At 38.4% G+C, this 21130-nt stretch overlaps 1 protein-coding gene and 1 long non-coding RNA gene across 2 annotated transcripts; one reads left to right on the top strand and one right to left on the bottom strand.

Annotated features, from left to right (window-relative positions):
• Positions 1-1086: 1086 nt before the first annotated feature.
• On the bottom strand, positions 1087-2879 carry LOC120433626. Its single transcript, XR_005608674.1, has 2 exons — positions 2374-2879; positions 1087-1399 (listed from the first exon to the last, which is right to left on the bottom strand). It is a non-coding gene; the product is annotated as an uncharacterized LOC120433626 (long non-coding RNA).
• Positions 1536-18895, top strand: ikzf2 (IKAROS family zinc finger 2). The gene is made up of 9 exons (XM_031730421.2): positions 1536-1593; positions 2877-2960; positions 4256-4302; positions 8900-9001; positions 11744-11932; positions 12776-12943; positions 15737-15874; positions 16223-16351; positions 17263-18895. Exons 3-9 carry the CDS (start codon positions 4275-4277, stop codon positions 18072-18074), a joined length of 1566 nt encoding a protein of 521 aa, XP_031586281.1. The 5' UTR covers positions 1536-1593; positions 2877-2960; positions 4256-4274; the 3' UTR covers positions 18075-18895.
• The last annotated feature ends 2235 nt before the right edge of the window (positions 18896-21130 follow it).

Below are 21130 nucleotides of genomic sequence, written 5' to 3'. Positions count from 1 at the left end.
CAAGGAAAAAGTAACTGATGGATATTAACTGACTCAGTTTTGGAGCTACCCTCAAGTGGCTGTTAAAGAAACTGCACATGCGGGCTTCATTTTTCAGCCTGGGGGGACACAAAGGGAGTCCATGGAGCACAAAATTTTCATCTGTCACTTTTGAGGATTTGTGGCTTGGTAGCTATGTTGCTTCACTTCATTTTTTCCAGTCGTGATGACTGGCCGCTGCTTGCAAACATGACCTATGGAAACTTTTGATTTGTGTGGTGTATGAGAAAGGGCAATTTCAAATATCAAGTGTTGTTTTCAAAACAGAAATTATGTACCAAAATCTAAACTCGACAGACATTTAATGTGTATCTCACCTAGCAGATAATTTGGCTTGTCTTTCAGTACATTTCAAGCTATATGTTTTATAAATATTAGAAAATATTGTTTGTTTTTGTAGACAATATAATAAAAATTATTAATTAGACTGTGACACCTGTGGGGAGCCACTGTGTGAATGGTGTTAAACTCACCTGCACCCTCAACCTCTTTTTGGTTTGATTTTTGGTTTTGTTTTCAAGTTTAAAAACACCCTTTACTATCATTCCCACACTCTGACATTTACAATGATGTCACTGCAAACCAGACCTCATGACCTAATTTGCGTCATAATTTCTTCTATTAATCATTCTAAGAAATGACTTATATTTGGTGCTGTGTTCTTGAACTTTTCCCATTTGTCACTGTACTTTGGTACTGTACAAATTATTTTTACTTTTAAGTTACTGAATTTCAAGAGACCATTAGAAAGTAGTTTTTTCCTTTCTTTCTTGTTTTGTTTCACCCCAAAACATACCTGAGGTTTGTGTCATGCGATGGAGTCTCCCAGTAACACACTGAAATTAAAAATGTCAAAAGTTTTAACAAATTTGTAAAATAATGATTATGATTAACACAAAAGAATGAATAATGGAAGATATATACCTGAGTTTCTTAAAATCAACTATTGATATTGCAGTCACAATTACTGTAGCTTGTACAAGCAGTAGTTATAGACTAATGGTTTGCATTCTTGACAACACTAATCATGCTATAAAATAACCAATGCTTTTGCCACAATTTTATTTCCAAAGAAAAGCAGTAACATTGTAGTAATTCAGTGATAATATTATGTCAGTGTGCACATATATATATAATGCATGTGGTCACTTTACATGTCCTTGAGTACACGGTAGCCCCCAATAGACTATGCCACTTATGTTTTGTCGTCACAGGGATATAATCTGGCAACAGCCTTAGAAATAAGAGGCCCCTTGTAACCTAATCGATTGCCGAGCAGGGAGGCAGACTGGGTCCACACTCTGTGATCCGTTTCTCTGTGTCAGACCAAGTTCCCAGAATAGCAGCTCGTGCGGGTTGTCTGTGGAGGAGATGGAAGAGGAAGTCAGTGGTGGATGTAACAACTGTTGCTTTTGCTGCCGCTGCGGAACCATACCTGTCAGTCCGCGCTGCATGTTAGATGTCGGACAAGAATGAATTCCGTTTCAAGCCGAGACATTCAGTCTGGATCAGTGTGCAAGTTCATGGGATTATATAAACTCCTACGTGTTTAAGGTAAATTTAAAAAAAAAAAAGCGCGCGGGAGAAACCTTAGTGCGTGAATCGGTTTCCTGTTTGAACTAGGTAACTGCTTTGATATAGCCATTGAATATCGTTCGGCTATCAATTGGCTACAGACGCTTCAGAGCTGCTAGGGGCGCATGTCTGCAGCAAAGGCAGACAAGGAGCGTCTGTCTGATGAATGGAAAGCCAGACGGGCTCTGCTGTAGACTGCGGTGATCGGATAACCTGTTGAATTGCAGCTGTCAGTCAGCTCCGAGCCTTCCAGGCAACACAGCCAGCAAAAATCACTTAACACGAGAAACACAGCGCGTTGCCACAATAAGAACAAAAAGTCGCTTTACGGTTTTGCAGCTGATGGTTATTTCCAGAGATGCGCTGTTGCCTGCCAGGTATGCACTCTGTCCTTAGCTTACTACTTAACTTGCCTGGTGATCTGCAAAATACACTTTTCTTGCCTTTTTGCTGTTTTCGTAGCTTTAATATTTTTGGCTTCCTAAAGTAATCGTGCAGACAAACTAGGAAGTAGTTTCAAAAGTGGAAGGCCTATATTTAAAAAGGAAACTGTTAATTTAACTTATTATTATTGCTGATGGGACAGTGCCCCACGTTGGCTAGCGTTTGGACGCATTAGTATTGCCGACTTTATCCGCCGTTTACTTTGCCACTACATCACATTATTTCTTGTTGGCAGCAGCAGCAGTTAAAACAGATGAAGCTCTACCGGTTTGACCTTGAGTCACATCTCCACAGTAGCTTTTTATCATTGCCTACCCGCGGATTTCCAGTCCTTTGGTTGTTGAAAATAGCTTGGCTGCTCCCTGTCGCTATGGCTAATTCCTTAGGAACCGGTGGATCCAGTTTGATCCCTCTCTTTCTTTCCTTACCAACTTGTTGAGTCTTCCCCTTCTTTGTTCCTACTGCAAAAGTCCACGGGGTAAGACAAGAGTCGTGCGACTTCTAATGGAATGCTGTACATTTACATCCAGTGAGTGTATAACTCGGTGGGGCAGTGCGAGTGTCGTTTTTTTTTAATGTGGAAAACTGTGCGGGACGCACGCAGAAGAAGCTTTTGACACTCACCTGTAGGACACTATCGACGCGCACCTCCTCAACTTTCCAATGTTTTTTTTTGAGCTGACTCATGTGAATCAGAGGATGTTTTTCGCTTTTAGTGGACTGCTAATGAGACATGTCGATCTAAAAAGAAGTATTTTCTTTCGTATTGAGACATCACTGGACTAAATAGGCATATTTTACTCTTTGCTTCATTAAAGGGAGGTGGAGACACCTTGCCACCCCCCTCCTCCGTCCTTGACTGAAAGCACCAACTAATTTTTGCACAAGGGAGACAGTCGAAGGTAATTATATGAATATATATATTTTTTATTCACTCCACATTACTTTCTTGTTTTACTTTCACGTTTCACTTTTAATTTTAGTGGCTTATTGTATATAAATAATCACTGTTTAAAAGAAATCGCTATGTCTAGTTGCTGTGACTGTAAAATGGCCAAAGATTACCCCATGTAGCTAAGAGGAGGTCTCATATATGTACTGAGAAAACTGTGGCTGACTTCTTGTCACTATTAAACTGTTATTAGAGTATCTAATATCTAATCATGGGAAATGAAAAAAGGGGATGTGGATTCTGCGTTTCTCTTGCACTCTTTTCTCATTATTTAAGAGCTTAGTTGTATGTTCTTCAAGGAAGCCAGCAGCTGTGCATTGATACAATGTAATGTTGTTGTGACACTCCACACATTTAAATAATATCAGAAATATTTTTGTTGTAATGTGCTTCCAAATTCTAATGTATATAAAGTCACTTTGTATTTCTTGATTATAACATTTTTATACTCAGCAATGAAAGGAGGTTGAGCGATAAAGATTGAATCAAACTTCAGTTTCTAACTTATAAAAATAAGAAATCCCATTACAACTTATTCAATTCAAATGTGCCCCATTACACCAACACTCGGTTAAAAACAGAGCGTGCGTTACAATGCCCTTCTAGAAAGTTGAATGCCTTGTGTTTCGTTCTGAGGTGATGCCACTTATTGTGTTGGTTGCTTTGTCACTTTGGCACTAAAGTTCAAATTGCAACGTAATAAATTTCAGCATAGTGCACATTTTGGTTCATCTTCCCTTGCCTGTTTTGTTATTCACTCAAATAGTTGAGGGGTTATTTAACCTGAAATAAAGATTGGTGAAATGTATAACGTTTGTACAATGATTATGTAATTTTGTGGAAAGAGGTGAATAAAGGAACCATGAAATCAACAATTCAACTTCTTTTTAGACAAGCACTCTTTTCATTGTAGAATGTGAAACTAAAACACGGCTGTTCACACATTTAAAATAGTTCACAGGGTAGCTTGCTAAATATACACGACTACTTCTCTAAAAAGAAAACAGCACAGACCCATTGTTGCTGTAATAAACTTCTGTAGAGTGGAAGTTATACACACAAAGCTTTGTAGCTGCTGTGAATTGCAGTTAGTTTGCACATGCATTGCTTTGATCGTGCAGGTTTACGTGATCATTTATTGTGTCACTTAGTTTTATCTGTTAGTCTTCATCGTTAAACAAATGAAGAATTAAGACAAAATTAATAACGTAAACGTTGCAGTAATATCTCAATTTTCTATTGCAGCACTCCCAGAGCCCTTGAAATGGAGGCTTCCGAAGACTATCGTACTAGTAAGTCTTTACATCTATTATTTATTACATTCAATTGACTCTGTGACCCGTACATTATAAACAAGGACACAGTATAACCCATATATTCAAATGCATGTTTATATTCTACTGAATATGAGAATAATAATGATTGCATCGGTATGAGAACTTTGACCTTAAAAAGTGTTTTTGAACTTCACAGTGAATCCAACAATTTTTATTTGATTTTTATTTGATTTATTTTTAAACCATGAAAAAAAAAATGACAAAAAAAAACCCCAAAACATTTTTGCAATCACAACACAACATTTTAAGGGATTTTCCCCCAAGTGCAGCCTTTTTCCTGTTCACCCCTTAAAGGTAGAGAAAATGCATTAGCAACATCCTGTTGAACGCAGCAGATACTGGATATGCGCTTTGTGGTGCTCCATTGCCCTTTGCTGGTTTCCTTTGGGCAGGTCTCTTGAATATCTTCCCTGCCCCCATCCCCACCCCCACCCCCCCTCACCATGTATTTCGCTTTGGTGTGCATATTTCAAAACAGGTAGCATGTTGTTGATGATCTGTGGGGACTTTTAGGTCTTCATTTGGGGTTTGCGCTTGCAGGAACACATAGGCGAATAGTCTTGGAGGTGGAAAAAAGAAATGGAGGCTCTTTTTCTCCCTGCCTGTCAGTGCGTCACTTCTGAAATAATATTTTTATAATTATATATCTTTCAAAAGGTATACGTCTTTGGAGGATACTAGATGGAAATTGTCATTGCTTCCATATATTTTGACTTTCTCCTCAGTTTTGGCAAGGCACTGTGTACTGTGGGTGAAAATTTAGGTCAAGTAGTCTACCTTTGTGTCACGCATCATCACAGTCTCACTCAGTACTCTTCCACATGTACACAGCTACCCTACTACACTAATTCTTAGCATCCCCTATTACATATAAACACTCTGTTTACACATGGTTTCCAAATCTCTGGGAAACTATATTACAAATATAACAAAAAAATTGAGTACAGTGGTTTGTAATTCCTACGTTAAAAAAAAAATACAAAGACAACGTATCAAACGTTAAAACGGAGACATTATATTGTTCTCATGTATTCGTTTGTTTTAAGCCACTTAGATTAATTTCGAACTTTATGGCAGCAACATATTTCAAATAATTTAGGAAAGGGACATGTTTACCACTGTGTTGCATCCCGACTTCTGCTAACACTACTTATAACCATTTAGCATACTTGTGAAAAAAAAATCTTTCTAGTCTTGTTAGATAAAAGACGCAACCTTCTCCATGCTTTGTTTGCATTTTAATTTTTTTTTTAACTGTTTATTTTTTATTTTATTTTTATCTGCAGCCTTCTCTACTTAGCATCAAGCCTCTTTTACTTCAAAGCCCCGCTGTTGTCATAAATACAGAATGTCGTGTGGTATCGATTTGCTGATATAAGCAAGGTCTGTTCTGCAAAAGATGCTGGTTATGGTTATGCTGCAAAAGAAAACTAAAAGCAGAAAACTGTGTATAACACTCATAGTAAGAAATGCTGTGTGCACTTATGAATCCCCATATGGTTTTGCTTTGGAACGGCACACAAGACAGTTTTCCATCTCATTTCTGTCCATCTTATATGAACTCAGGTCCAAAGAAAGTGCAAGTGTTTTTAAATCTTGTTTATAAAGGCAACACTTTTTTTTTTTTACTTTTTTACGTTTATTTTTGCATAGTAATGTTGCTGAACTGTGTTCCACAGTGATAGTGGTTTTCAGTAGTATTCCTGAGATTATGTAATGATTTCCACTGCAATACAATATCAGTTCTAGGCACGCAAACAGATTTCTTCAGAGTCTGTAGGTCTTTGAACAACTATCGATGTAGGATTTTGTAAGTGAAAACCCTCCCCACCTTTACTTCTGTGGGAGTCCAACTAATTTGGGATGTTCTAACTGACCAAATCATGCTATAAAATGATCTAATGAAATATACATTTTATTTATTTATTTTATTCGTAATAACTTGTCTTGTCCAGCCGTTTGTTGTCCCCGATCTCCTTTTTTCCAAATGTGTGGCTGGTATGAAACTCAGAAATTGCCTATATTTGACAAATTGATTAAGTATGTATGATATTGACACTTAAAACAAGTTATAAGAGCAGAAATTCCATTTGCTATCCTGGGACAATGATTGTACTTTATAAGCTATGCTTATGACTTCACTGTGTGTCAGTGAAGTCAGCAATTATTACACCTACAAGTTTCATGTGTACACATTTGTTCCTTTCCATTTGCCAGCGCATTAAATCATGTCAATTTGGTATATTACTTAAAGAACATTTTCTTCCGTAAGATTAAAGTGTTTGATATCCTAATCTGTTCGTACAGATTTGACTCAGCAAACCAGGGGCACCAACGCAAACCTCAGTCCATGAAAGCATACGTGTGTGTCTGAGTCTATTATTAACCTATCCCAAATTTATTATCTACCAGCCACTAAAACATTAAAAGTTTGCGTCTGCAAATTCACTGGTTGCGATATCTATGTATCTCTGTATAGATTTATATAGATTTATATTTCAAGGGGATTCTATTGGATTCAGTTCAGTTAACCAATTTTCATTCTCAAGAAACCAGTTTGAGATGATTTCAGCTTTGTGATATGTACTGTGGTCATAAATGGATGGGAATGGTCTGTAACAATCCTAAGATAGACAGTGGCATTTAAACAACACTCAATTGGTACTAAAGGGCCCAAAGTGTGCTAAGAAAATTATTCCCCACCATCACAGCACCACCGCCACCAGTCTGAGCCGCTGATATAAGGCAGAATGGAGCCACACTTTTATGTTGTTCACATGAAATCGCGACCTATAAATCTGAGTACTGAGGCAGAAATTGAAACCTATAAGATCAGGCGACAACTTTCCAATCATTTGTTGTCGAGTTGTGGTTAGCCTGTTTAAACTGTAGCCCTCCGTTTTCGGTTCTTAACTCACAGAATTGCATCCAGTGTCATCTTCTACTCTACTGTAGCCCATCTGCTTCAAGATTTAACATGATGTGCACTCAGCGATGTTCTTTTGCATACCTTGGTTGTAACAAGTAGTTATTTGAGTAACTGTTTCCTTCAGATTAAAGCAGTCTGGCCATTGTCCTCTGACTTCTGTCATAAAACAAAACATTTTTACAGAGAACTGCGATTCGCTGGAAATTTTTCTTTTTTTTGGACATAATGTGTTCAAAGTCACTTAAATCACGTTTTTCTCCTATTCTGATGCTCAGTTTAAATTTTAGCAGGTTGTCATGCTATACTTTTAATTGCTGCATGCAATTGGATTGGATTAGATATGTCTGTTAATGATAGATAGATAGACAGACATCAGACAGACAGACAGACAGACAGACAGATAGATAGATAGATTTGTGATTATCTAGCCATGGTGCTGTTAGGTGTCTGACAGCATCTGTTACAGTAATGGAAAATCCTCCATGACAAATCTGGGCCACTCCTGTCTCCAGGACAGTATTGCCAAGGGATAGCCAACGTTGGTCACCTGAGATTTCCTCCAACCCCAACCCGTGCAACCTGAGCCTAGGCCCAGGGATTGTGTCTTGGACAGCATCTCCCAGTAAGCCCCACTCAGTGAGGCTGTAACTACAATGGAACAATGCCACAGAAAAAGCTTGTCAAGTTAAGAGGAGCTGTCAAAGAGAGAAAAGATCTGACACAGATTTCTTTTTTCATGTATGCGGGGTCACTTTAGACATATTCAGGAAAACCAAATTCTAACAGTGCACCATTGTAGCAATTCACAGGAAGCATCTATCATATTCTTTCGATTTTTTTTTACAGAAGATTCCATAGCTGCAGCTATCCTTTTTAAATCAGACTGATAGTGTGGTGACACCACAATGGATACTTTACAATATTTCTCACTGTGGCTCCTAAGGGGTCAGAAGGGGTGTTTGCCTGTTGCTACTGCATTGTTCTAGTGACCCTGATGGGGCCATGCTGTAAGGGGATAAGGGATTGGTTTGCTCTCCCTCTGAGTGGACACCGGGCTATCCATAGCCCGAGTTCTGTACAAACTGCTGAGAGAATGCAATTTGATCTACATTTGCTGAACATTATAATCACATAGGTGGGTAAAAACTAGTTTGGTTTTGCATTCTGGATGTTGACTAATTTAATGACTATTCAAAATGGGTCTTGAAATAGATCTGAGTATGAAGAAATTAATCATTTTCAATCTGAGAAGGCAATGATTACAAGAAGGCTTCTTCATCTTATTCAGTATGTCAAATGAAGACATTTGATTTATTTCTGTTCTATTGTCGCTATATTTACCTGCATTAAGATCATAGACCAGAAATAAGCATCCGGTAAGGTCTGGTATTTTACTGTCACAGTCTCTAATGTCATCCTCTATAACACCATTTTTTTTTTTCTCAGCAGCAACTTTCTCAATCTTAACCTCAGTTTTTGAAACCTTTTAATGTAACATAACCAATTAGTTGCATATTTAACACAATCAAGAAAACTGGCGTTTTTCACATAACAGTGGCATTTGTTGTTCAAGTACCGTATTCTACAGCACAATGCAGATTGCAGTGTTTCTGTGTCTCCCAGGTAACGGCCAATGCTCTCCTGGTAAGGAGAACTCGAGAATGTTGGCGGATATATCAGCACCTAATGGAGAGACGGTTCCTCAGGGTCCTAATTCCCCTGGTGGTGAGTGCTCAGTTATTAGATACACATTTCTGCAGCCTTCCAAGAACAGCTGTAGAATGAGCAGAGGCAGTTTATCATTAAAAATCAGCACGAGATCATTCAGGTTGGCTATGCGTTGAGATATGTTTTCACAAAAAAAGTTTTGCAAGGAAAGAAAGAATACTCTGTTTCCCATCAGTAACTATGGAATACATAGCTGATAGATTTGTAATTGGTTGCACCAGGTAAATTACCATGGCAAATGTGAGCAGATCAGAAAACAGATGCCTCTGATAGTATTTCTGGTATTTTGCATGGAACACATGTTCATTTGATTTGTGTGGAAACTTTAAATTTAAAAAAAAAGGGAGGAAAAGCCATCCAAGGCATGAAGCCAGAATGACATTCTTGTCTCAAATAAAGAATTTGAGAAGCTTCATGAGAAAATTATCAAATAAAATATACCTGAAGATGAAAGCAGGGTTACCAGAAGTGGCTGTAGATTACACAGTAAAAGCTTGCGTGCAAACAATGTGCCCTGTTGCATCTTATACCATGTTGCACTTGGTCTGAAGTGTTGCTTGGTTCCTTTCAGCCTACTGACTTATATCTTTAGATCATCTCTAGCAGTGTCACTGTGAAGCAGCAAAGTAAGAAAAGGGGAAACAAAGTAAGACAAGGGACCTCAGTGAAAAAAAAGGGGAAGCTTATCTCCCACATGTTTAGAGATGCAGCGAGGTGGGCTGTGCAATGGTTTTCACAGGGAAATACTTTTCACCAATAAGAGCTGTTGTCATCGTCTCAGTTGCCTAACATGCTTGCCATTTGAGGTTTTGTTTCAAAAGAGTTGTGTTACTACTCATCATATACTGACAATAAGCGCAAAGGGGTACAAATTTTGGCGGTAAATTTCTTAAACTTGCAAGCAAAAGCAGAAACCGTACAGCGGTTATATTTGTGTTATGCGCTGATCTATTACACAGTGCAATAGCTGAATTACACTCTAGCTGACTACATGACCGATTGAGGGATGGCTGAATCTCTTCTTTGGGGTTCGGTCACCTTCTCAATCAGTAGTGATCATGATTCTAGGTTTTCTGTTTACTATATGAAAATTCAGTTAACTCACAAATTGAACGGAGACGTAGTAATTATGAAAACAGTATCCAGATGATTTTCCTAGCTGTTTTTGTCATGCGGATTGTTTCAAGCGTATCCTCATCTGACCAGTCTTTGCATTCCACTCTGCCACACTGGAGAGACAGATGTAAAGATGCAAGGAGCTGAATAGCAAGGACGTTCAGGTCTGCTCCGTGTTGCCAGGATACAGCTGTCGAAGACAGGCTCGATTGCAACTTGGGTATTGGGATAAGTGTTCTTCTGTAAAAACTGTGGCATTGAAAAACATACATTATCAGATTGAACAATGCTGGTTTTGTATGCATATGCATGGATTCAATCACATGCAATGACCACATTTATGCATTTCTCATATTGGCCTGTGAGAATTAACTTAAGGTGAAAGAGAACAATTACTAAATGCTGTCTAATGGGAGACTTTAGTAATCCAACCACATATGCTTATATTATTGATTTTCATAAAATCCCAAAATAAGATAGCCAGGATTGTTTAGTTGTAGTTGGATAATGTATAACTCCTTGCCTGTGCAACATATAAAGCCCCAAAAGCTATTTACAAGATTTTATGTAGTGCCTGAATTTTTTTTTTTAAAGCACTGCAGGCTCATGTGATTTTTTTAAATTAAAAATATAATTTACACAACAAAAGCTAACTGATCCCTGTGCATATTACTTTGATATTGCTACATATGACAGATGTACCGAGATCAAAGATATCAAATGTAAGAAACTATAAATGTAAACACTTCATTGTGCTTGTTCATGGCGTATTTAAGATAGCGTTTGTGTTTAAATGACTGAAGATAATGTTTTGTCTGCTGTGTTGAGTATATTGATTTTATTCTATAAAGAGTAGAAGACTTTTTATGTAAAATTATTGCTAAATGCTTGTAACTAATAACTAGAAACTAAGTGATAAGTTTCCCGCCAGCTCAGATTCAGACACACATACATGCAGAAGCATGCAGACCCACACATGCACATGCGCACCGGTGCACGCACATGCGCGCGTGCACACACACACACACACATACACACACAGAGAGATGCACTCATAATATTGCACAATATTTTGCTTTTGCCATCCAGCCAGTCTCCCACTGCTAGTGAGCAGCAGCCAGAGAAGGCCTCTGGCACTCCTTTTCTTCCCAGGGACAGCCAGAAACTAGACCAGCCTGTTTTATTCTTTTTTTTCCTTTCTGTCTCTTCTTGTCACCATGTCAAGTCAATGCTATCTATGAGATCAGTTGGTACGTAAATATGTTTTTTATTTTTATTTTTTTTAGTTATTTTTATTTTTATTCTGTACCTCTAATCTGCTCTGTCTCTAGCCTATATTCATTCTGTCTACAGTACATAGCAAGTCCAGCACAGAATAAATCAGCCCGTTGCGCTCCAATTCAGTTTACAGAAGTGACTCAGCCTTGTGGCTCAACCTTTACCTTCACCTAGTTCATCTCCATCCATTACAATTCAATATGACCAAATTTAGTGTAATGCATATTTACCTTTGACAGAGTTGTGTTGCCAGCCTGGGTTTGGGTATGGTTCATGATTCCTGTACACCTGACATTTGCCGTGCCATCAGGCTCATCAGGATTTTACTATGCTTTGTTTTTTCAGAACTGACGATTAAGCAAGAAGAAGAAATCATGGAGGAGTCTGACAACAGAAGTCCAGCAGTGGAAGAAATAGGCCAAACAGGGGAAGAAGGAGTAGCACTAGAGGAATCCATGAGTGGCAGCCCAAGCAACGTACAGGACGGGTTATCTGGGCCGAATGTGACAGCCGAATCAGGAAATCGACCAAACGGTACTCATTTTGTTTTTCCAAATGGCATTAAAGGTTTTTAAAGAAACCTTTTAGCATAACTGACATATCTTTTACAAAAATCTTTGGAGATGAATGATCCACAAAGAATTTATCTTGTTCCGACCATTAAACCAGCAGGGGAACCAGCAGTTTCCCCTCCTTTAGAGTGAGTCAGAAACCATTTGTTTTCCTCGACAGTGGGTGTGGACTGCCTTCTTTCTTTCTTTTTTTTTCTTTGGTTGAAACAATAGCTGTGTCTTGGAATTATTATCAAGGGAAAAAAAATATCCTTGGAATCCTCCGCAACAGGTTTCAGTTGACGCCATGAGTACTCTGGTTGTCACAGGTCATTATTCTCTTTTCCATCTCCAGATTAAAAGAGTTGTCATTAGAACATAAGAAAGTAGTCCAAAGTAGTCCATACATATATGTGCTTGTTTATTAGACACTGTAACACTTGTATTTGTAACTTTACTTCAGCCAAAACTTACTTTTGATGCTAATGTTAATGCTGATTACAATATATTTTTGATTCCATAAGAGATTCCAGAAGAGAGTCGCAAGTACACTACCCTCATGTTATCAAGTTTTTGTGTTGTAACGATGTGATGTATTATCACGGTCAGAAGTTGTACTGAATCATTATTTTGTTTATTGTTTGTTGTTCATTAGCAACTACCAAGTTGTTAATGAAGTCAAATGCCATTTCATAATAATTCGAATGACATATTTTAAAATATTAAGGAAAAAAAATCCAGTTATAAACAGTGTCTTCGTAAGTTTGTTAATACTTTCAAAAAAACAGTGATTGTGGCATTATCTTCCTGTTCATGAAATTCTCAGGAGACAGGCCGTTCCAGTGCAACCAGTGTGGTGTGTCGTTCACCCAGAAGGGAAACCTGCTACGACACATCAAACTCCATACAGGTGAAAAACCCTTCAAATGCCCCTTCTGTAGCTACGCCTGTCGGAGGCGCGATGCCCTCACTGGTCATTTGCGCACTCATGCTGGTAAGTGTCCTCCTCCTCTGCCCCTTTTCTTCCCTTTTTACTTGCCCACTTGTGCTAACCAGAAGAGACTTTGTGTGTATCTATCTATATATATATATATATATATCATGCAGTTGACATAAGCATTCGATATTGAGGTGCACTATTTAAAAAAGCCAAAACCCTTTCAACATACTATTAACCTCTTAGGTAGTATTTATGCTGGCTGGTGAGACCATACCTTGTCTTTTAGATAGATTATGTCTTCTTTTTATCTGCGTGTTATATACGGCACAGTGAGTGCTTTGTGGTTAGGTACCAAGAAACACGCTGTTCCTTAGTTGCTAAGGAGGAAACTATCTGTCTGTTGAGAAACACATGGGGAGTGCTGGCTGTATCAACTGTAACCCACTTTCCTATATGAGGATGTGCTCTCCCTTTTGTTGCGCCTTTGAAATCAAGGTCAGACAATACCGTCATTTCTGTCTGTGATGCCCCGCAGGGTTTACTCATATATAGTTCTCTTTTTGTTAAAGCTAACTTTTGTGCTTATGTGTATGCCCATGTGTTTATGTACAGTTTTGTGTGTGTGCAGGTGTAATTTTGCTCTTAGAAACCCTTACTTACATGATTCTTTTACACACACATTTGTCACCTACCTTCATTACCATATTCTTGCTTACACTTCTGTTGATCTGGATTTGTTTGTCCTTTCGTAGATATTAAATTTGATGCTTCCGAACATCGATTTGGATATTTGACCGACGTGTGTAATCTTGACTCCCTCCCTCTCTGTGTTCAGGGACTATTCATTATATGACTATTGGAATCATGGCATTTGTGGTTTGGTGCCCTGCCAGGAAGAACAGGTAGAAAGAAAAGAGAAATACAAAGCTTTGACAGAGAGGTCAGATGATGAAAACGGAAGACTAGGGTGAGAGACAGTGAAGACAAAGGCTAGATTAAACCTTAGGTTGGAAGATGACATTTTTCATTCAGGCACAGTTGATTGGTAAAATAGTAATGCAGGAAAATCAGGTGACAGGGTTTTATATTATTTAAGGTCTAAATTCAAACAGGGTTTTATTTATTATCCAGATGGCGTCAATAAAGTGGGTCTGAGTTCACAGTGGACCGTTTGCATGAATAAGAATAGCACCTGTAATGTGTCCACCCAACATCTGTGCAAGGTTGTGTGTGGGTGGTTATATAAATATGAAAAAGTAATGAAGCCTATGTAGTGTGAGTGAGAATCTGTATAGCCACTGAGAACAAGGGAGTGAGTCTTGTTGACTGAATACTGCCTACTCCACTGTTAGAGTACCGCACGGCTGGAAAGCAAAGGCAATTATTTCCATGATGACGTTTCATTTTGAAGTAACTCTTTCATTACCAAAATGAATATTGCTGAGATGACCCTGCATATACACCACACTTCCACACTACCCACACTTTGATAATATTGAAACCTTTTGTCATTATGCAGTACTCTTGTAACTGTTCATACTCAGAAAAAAAAGATAATAAACCCCAGTTTCAAGTTCAGCCCATACAGTGTCATTCATAGACCACAAAAGTACTGAATGACATATGCAGCAGCAAAAAACTATTATCATTTTAAATGATTCACACAAGAAATGTAAGATTGGCCATGACTGGTCGTGTCATTGTGTGACAAGTGGGTTTTATTTCATTCACATCATCAAAAGGAATAGTCCAGCACAGACAGCGTAACATTTGGAAACTTTTCTTTTTATAATAACTCCACTCGCCTTTTCTATGTGAGAAAGAGTACTTCTGTTAACATGTGAACTGTCACCTAGCTCTAAATGTGTGTGTAGTTTGTGTGACTGCTCGTATGTGTGTTACAACCTCCATGCTCAAAGTGAAACGTTTTGGGTTTCTCTGTTCTCACAGTGAAAAGAGCACTGGATCAGCTTCACATCTTCTTCTAGTAATACTGTCACCACGATGCTAGTCAGTGTCTACATCACTTGGCCAAAGGTGCCATGTTTGTCATATTGGTTAGCTGTTGTGGCCTTCAGTTCACTTCATGAGTCATTCTAATTTTGAGAATACTCTGACGCAAGACTCAGATCTTTCCCTCTGCAGTGTCTGGGATTTCGCTTATTGAAGCAGGTTGCAATTATTATTTTTTAGCCATTTTTGACTCAACTTCCATGTCAGTATGGAAACAGCTCATGTTGATCACAAGTAAGCTGATAACCACCCGCCCGGGAGGTGTACAATAACTTCTTTAAACAACAAAAATCAACTCCAATAATTCATTGGTGTGTTGAATGCTTGTTGAAGCAAACGTGACGTATGAAAGGAAATGAGTGGACTAAGACAGATGTAAAGAATGAGTCTTTATATTTTCACTTTTCTTCGTAGGAAGGAATCAAATTAAATAGAACAATGAATCACACTCCACCTCCATAGCAGTTTAACCTGGAGTTAGTTTCCTACCGCCACAATGGGATGCATGATCAATTCCATTATTTACTCATGCTATGCCTCTGCAGTGGGAGTTTGCTGCACAGACCAAAGCGTTTTGAAATGCAGACTTCATGGCGCAACAGCCTTGGTCGCCCACAACTTGTGTTTCTGTCTGGCAATAGTTGTGTGGAATCACACTAGTAGTGGAACCTCCATGATCTCAGAAGCTTGGTTTTGGTTTGTTTGTACTACTTACTGTTCACAGTGTGTACTACTACGCACCACCTAAATACTGCGGCACTGGATACTGCCCACTCTCTGTCTGCAGCGATGAATGAAATTAATAGACTCACGATTGAATGTTTTTGCTTTTAGTCGGCAAACCGCACAAGTGTAACTACTGTGGGCGGAGTTACAAACAGCGGACATCTTTAGAGGAACATAAAGAGCGTTGCCATGGTTACCTGCAGGGTATCAGCTTGGATCCTAATGTCAACAGTGGGCCTTACACAGGTAAAAAAAAAAAATAAATGCACTAGAATTGAAACCAGTACATATAATACAGTAAAGTTAATTCCTGAATGAACTTATGGAAATAATCCTTACCATTAAGCACTAATGACTGATGTATTAATTTGTGCAACTTTTGCTATCCGTGTATACTTACAAAATACTCGGTTAAGTTATTTATTTTGCAAACAGCACCATCTATTTTTGATGTTGAAATAAAGATAATATACTTGCCCTAAGCAAAATTCATCTTACTTTTATTCTAAACGTGATCATTTCTTCATTTATTTTTCCTTTTAAACACCCAGCTGTATTTTTGCTCCTTCTTATCACCTGTTCACTCCTTTTAAGGTGACGTTCCAAAAGAGCCAAGGCCCATGCCAGAGCCCACCATGGCTACCTTTGATCGGCCACCTGTTATTGAAAGACTGCATAGCAATGTAGGCAAGAGGAAGAGCACCACACCTCAGAAATTTGTGGGTGAGTCATACATGCATTTCAGACATAGTCAGCAAATCGACTACTCTAATTACCACGAAGATGAAAAACCAACGTTTCATATGATTTATTCAGAGGGGTGGGGTGGGAGGGTGAGGAGGTTGGGGTTTAGCAGTTGAGGTACCAACTGAAATAATTTGTTATGTTATGTTTTGCATGCACTGATCTTTTTTATGACTCCGACCTATAAAGCATGCCTATATGCTGTTGTTATCATATAAATATATTATTGTTCAACAATGAATTGATTAATTTAGTGGTTTATAGGAAATGATTTTACTTGAGCATTAATAACATGGATTTGTTTTTATCAACTTGCCCGATTTTTATTTTTTGAGCTTACTTAGTTTGATTTGTCTTCCCCTTGTTCCATAGTTTTGCATTATATAGTATTATATAATATCACACAATAGCTTTGGCCTACTGGTTTTTTTTTTTTTAATTTGCCACAGTATTAGAAAATGAGATTGAGCAACTAGAGCAAGCAGATGACTGAGAGGCAAGGAAGTGTTTTTTTCACTCTGTGGTTACGTACACCTGTAACTTTGCCATTGCTCTTATCGAGAGAAAACAGCTTACCGCATCCCTGTTCTCGAGGGGTTAAACACTGCAGTCATAGATGGATGGGGCTTTCCACTCATTAGACTCAAACATCATGCACAAAATGTGAAAAACAAGATGAAAATATCACCAAGCTATAACATTCACTGTCTAGAATGGAAATTTCAATCAGTATTTGCATTTGTACATATTAATTTTCCCTTTTGACTGAAGATAAAAATAACAGTATTTTTGCCACTTATGTTACTGCATCTATATATATATCTTATTCTAACAAGAAATTGCCATCATCATTATTTACATGCAGTCATGAACTACTCTGCTATTTGCAGGTGAAAAGATGCCTCGCTATAGCTATCCTGATATGAGCTATGACATGGCTGTTAAGTATGAGAAGCAGTCTGAAATGATGCCACCCCACATGATGGACCAGGCTATCAACAATGCCATTACATACCTGGGATCAGACACCCTACGCCCCATGCTCCACCATCCAGGCCCTCCACTTTCTATGGCTGAGGTGGTGCCTATTGTGAACCCACTCTTCCCCCATGTCCTGCCACTGAGCCAACGAACAGAACGTTCAGGAAACTGTGACACACTACCAACACAGCCGCCTCAGCCCCATGAGTTCCCCGGTCATCCCACCTCAAATGGCCCCACTGGTTTAACAAGGCCAGGTAAGCAGCCCCAACAAGGGCAAGAGGAGTCACCCAGCAACAGCGGTGTTGAATCTGCTGACTCAGCTCGCAGCAGCCCTCAGGAAAGGCAGGGATACCATGGCAGCAACGTCCCCGTGGGCCTCAGGTCTCGTGGCAGTCCGGCAGTGGTCTTTTCAGGTGAGCGGATGAGAGATGCATCACCTAGAAGTGGGGCAGGAGTCGGGCTTGGGATAATGCGACTGGCTACAGAGAGGCCTGTGAGCCAGGAAGGGATACGGGTGTTTGGACGGGAGGGCCAGGAATTAAGGGCCTTCCAGTGTGAGCACTGTCGAGTGCTCTTCCTGGACCATGTCATGTACACCATCCACATGGGTTGCCACGGATACAGAGATCCACTGGAGTGCAACATCTGTGGTCACCGGAGCAAGGACCGCTATGAGTTCTCCTCTCACATAGTACGTGGTGAACACACCTTCCAGTAAGAGGATGGGTAGAAAATTGAGGGATAGACAAAGAAGTGAAAGGAGCAATACCCTGATATCCGTCCTTATCTCCTCTGAGACTGCATTGTTGAATGGCATTGTAGACAAGTGTAGCACAATCACAGACTTCTTTTTAAGCTACTTATTGTGAATCTGAACAGTTTAACAATCACATGAAGGTATGGGCCAAAGACACATTTTGTACTATTTAATTGCGATTAATGTAAAGGAAGGACTTTTTTTTTCTCAAAATCTTACTAGATTCTATATTAGAGCAGCTGTCAAAGGGCATTGACAAGTGTTTTTCTTTTTTTCATTTTATTCTATTCTGAAGTATATTCTTTTGTGTTTTCCCTCTCATCATGCTTTTAACCGTTTTCATTCTGAAGACATAATGCATGCATATAGATGGTATATTAGAACTTGTTTCTGCCCTGTGGGCTCAATGTGGTTGATAAAAATCAGTTTCAGATTACTATACAAACGTCAGGGCTGCAGGTGGTGTATAATGTCACTAAAAACATCACTATGTTTGACAAAATAGTAGCACTTATTCATTATTGTACTTATAAAAATTTGATTATTGTTGCTATCAGATGTTAGTAAATATATTGAATGCATTCTGGTTCTAATATCAGTGGGTATGCAAGTGCATTGCTGCCTAGACTTTAGACAATGCTATTAGCCCCCATAACTATATACACCAACTTAATTTTTTTGGGCCAATGGAAAAAAAGAGAAAAACGTGGGATTTAAATGTAATTTATGAACAAAATTTCAATGCAAGTGGCAAATAAAATTATCAGTAAACGGTAACATTATCACATTTTGTAATTCTGAGTAAATTGTCTTGCAGATAATTTTAAACAATGACAAACAATGTGATTTCCTGTGCAAAAGCTCAGGAGAGTCTTTTAGCTATTGCTATTTGCCTATCTGATAACGAGCAGTTGAAAATATTGAAGGCATTATTATTGTATTATGTTACTTTAACTCTCTGCAAATGGTGCATGTTTTAGGTTACCATATCATACCACCCATGTTTTTCCATCTCTCAGGGGCTTGTAAAGCATTTGTGAACCATTAGCGCAGATAAAGAAAACCACCAACTTCCTGTTGGTGGCTTGTCTATTTTGTAATTTTAAAATCCTGCCAAATAAAAAAGAGACTATCTCAAGCAAAATATGAAAATGACTTTAGGCCAATGTTTAAGCTGGTAAACATATATTTGAAATATCTTGATTGGGGAAAAAAAAGTGTTCTCCTATGTTGAAGAGAAAAACATGTTGAAAAGCACAATGTCTAATGTGTTCTTGAGGTTGCTTAACAGAGCACTGGAAACACAATGAATTTAGACGTAGGTTATCTCAAATATTTATCTAAGACAAATTTCAGTTTGTCTTACATTTTGAAATGATCCTATTTATAGCTCACGAAACCAAAATTGTTGCTTGTATTGAGACGTATTTCTCTCTGTTAAAATCAGTCACCATTTAAATGCAAGAGGACGTAAGAAAAATCACTCAGAAAGTTAAACATAAAAACTGTTGCCTAGTCATTCTTGTTGTATCTATGACTTTTAAAAGTTCAGTCGCGGACATCTTTTTCTCAATTGTTTTCTTTCTCTACGCTTTCAGGGTAAGATGTCCAAATAACTGTTTTATTTCCTTTGTACTTCTGCGGAATACTACTGTGTCCTGTTGACTCAGACATTGTGTTGCTTACCGTTTGAGTACACTGCTATATTCTTAAACTTTGAGTATCAAAAAAAACAACTGTCAGAAATGTTGTCCACATGGACAACATTAAAAAGCAGATGGTGGTATAGAAGCCCTTAACAATCTTGAAGTCATTTAACTACCTGGCTGCAGTTTCATTCTTTATGGCAGTGGATACCAAAGTGACAGCACTGGATGTCTCTATTGTACCTCACTTTGTGCTTTACTGTATGCCTTTCTTTTTAATCTAATCCACTTTTTTGAATTAATTGGGATGGTCTGTCTGTCTGTGCGTGTGTAATATATTCTTTCATCCTGTTTGTAGACATGACTAATATGGGGAAGTGTATTTTTTCCTAAGGCTAAATTCCTAAAATTGTCATGTGATAATATGGTATTATCGACCTGATCTTGTTTGTTTAAGGCTGCCCCTTCTCCGCTCCTCATAAGCCCCATCTCCCACACAAGCAGATACACACTAATGTCTGTTCCTCTTCCTCATTCTCTGAATGTTACTCTTTGCATCGCCATAATGTCACCGAATTCATGTATGACCTTTTACAAAGGGGACCAAGAAAGAGACAGCATGAGCAGGAGGCGGAGTTAAAGAAGCGTACCACGTACTACTACTCTGAAGGCTCTTCTGATAGTTGTAGCATCCCAAATCTATAGAGTAGGAGTATTACAACCTCCAAACTCGCTTGTCCATCATCTAGCAGTACATTGATGTATAACACATTGTGATCCACAAAGCCAGTTCTTTCAAAGTTACTGTCCCTGCTGTGAAAGGACTCCGATAAGACTGTGCTTGGTACAGTTGGTCATGCACTTTATGTCTCTTTAAAGCAGAAATGTCAAATGTTTTCTAGTTTTAATTTTTAAGTGTTGTGACGGTTCCAAACGATCATTGTCAGAACAAAGGTTAGACTTTTGTTTGAGAGAGAAATGTTGGAGCAGCACACTGGAAATTAGGACTGTGTTGGTTTTTGCTCTGCTGCCTGATGAACATGTACTTTTTTTAATGGACTCACAAAACTGTTGGCATTATTAGTTTTAAACATGTATTGTCTAACATTATGAGCAGGCTATTATGCTCTAAGGCTAAACTCAGTGAACTCTTCTTTTTGTTCAGTATCTACTCGTAATCAAAAGGCAGCTTTTTCTCTGTTTACATGTTGCTTCTTTTCATGCGCAAATGGTGCCCAGCTAGCATAAAACCTTACTATTTGTAAAGTTTTGGCACTAGAAATTGTTTACATCTTGCAGCTGTGATATTGACTCTATACATTCCTCTGTCATATTATTCCTATTTTTTAAAAAAAAAAAAAAAAAAAAAAA

Source organism: Oreochromis aureus, linkage group 16, assembly GCF_013358895.1.
Source record: "Oreochromis aureus strain Israel breed Guangdong linkage group 16, ZZ_aureus, whole genome shotgun sequence".
NCBI lineage: Eukaryota > Metazoa > Chordata > Actinopteri > Cichliformes > Cichlidae > Oreochromis > Oreochromis aureus.
This window is presented reverse-complemented; position numbering and strand designations above follow the sequence as displayed.

Coding starts and splice junctions, on each gene's coding strand:
- ikzf2 (XM_031730421.2), top strand. CDS start 4,275: ATGGAGGCTTCCGAAGACTATCGTACTA. Junction 4,303..8,899: donor TTCCGAAGACTATCGTACTA/GTAAGTCTTTAC, acceptor TGTGTCTCCCAG/GTAACGGCCAATGCTCTCCT. Junction 16,352..17,262: donor CACACCTCAGAAATTTGTGG/GTGAGTCATACA, acceptor TGCTATTTGCAG/GTGAAAAGATGCCTCGCTAT.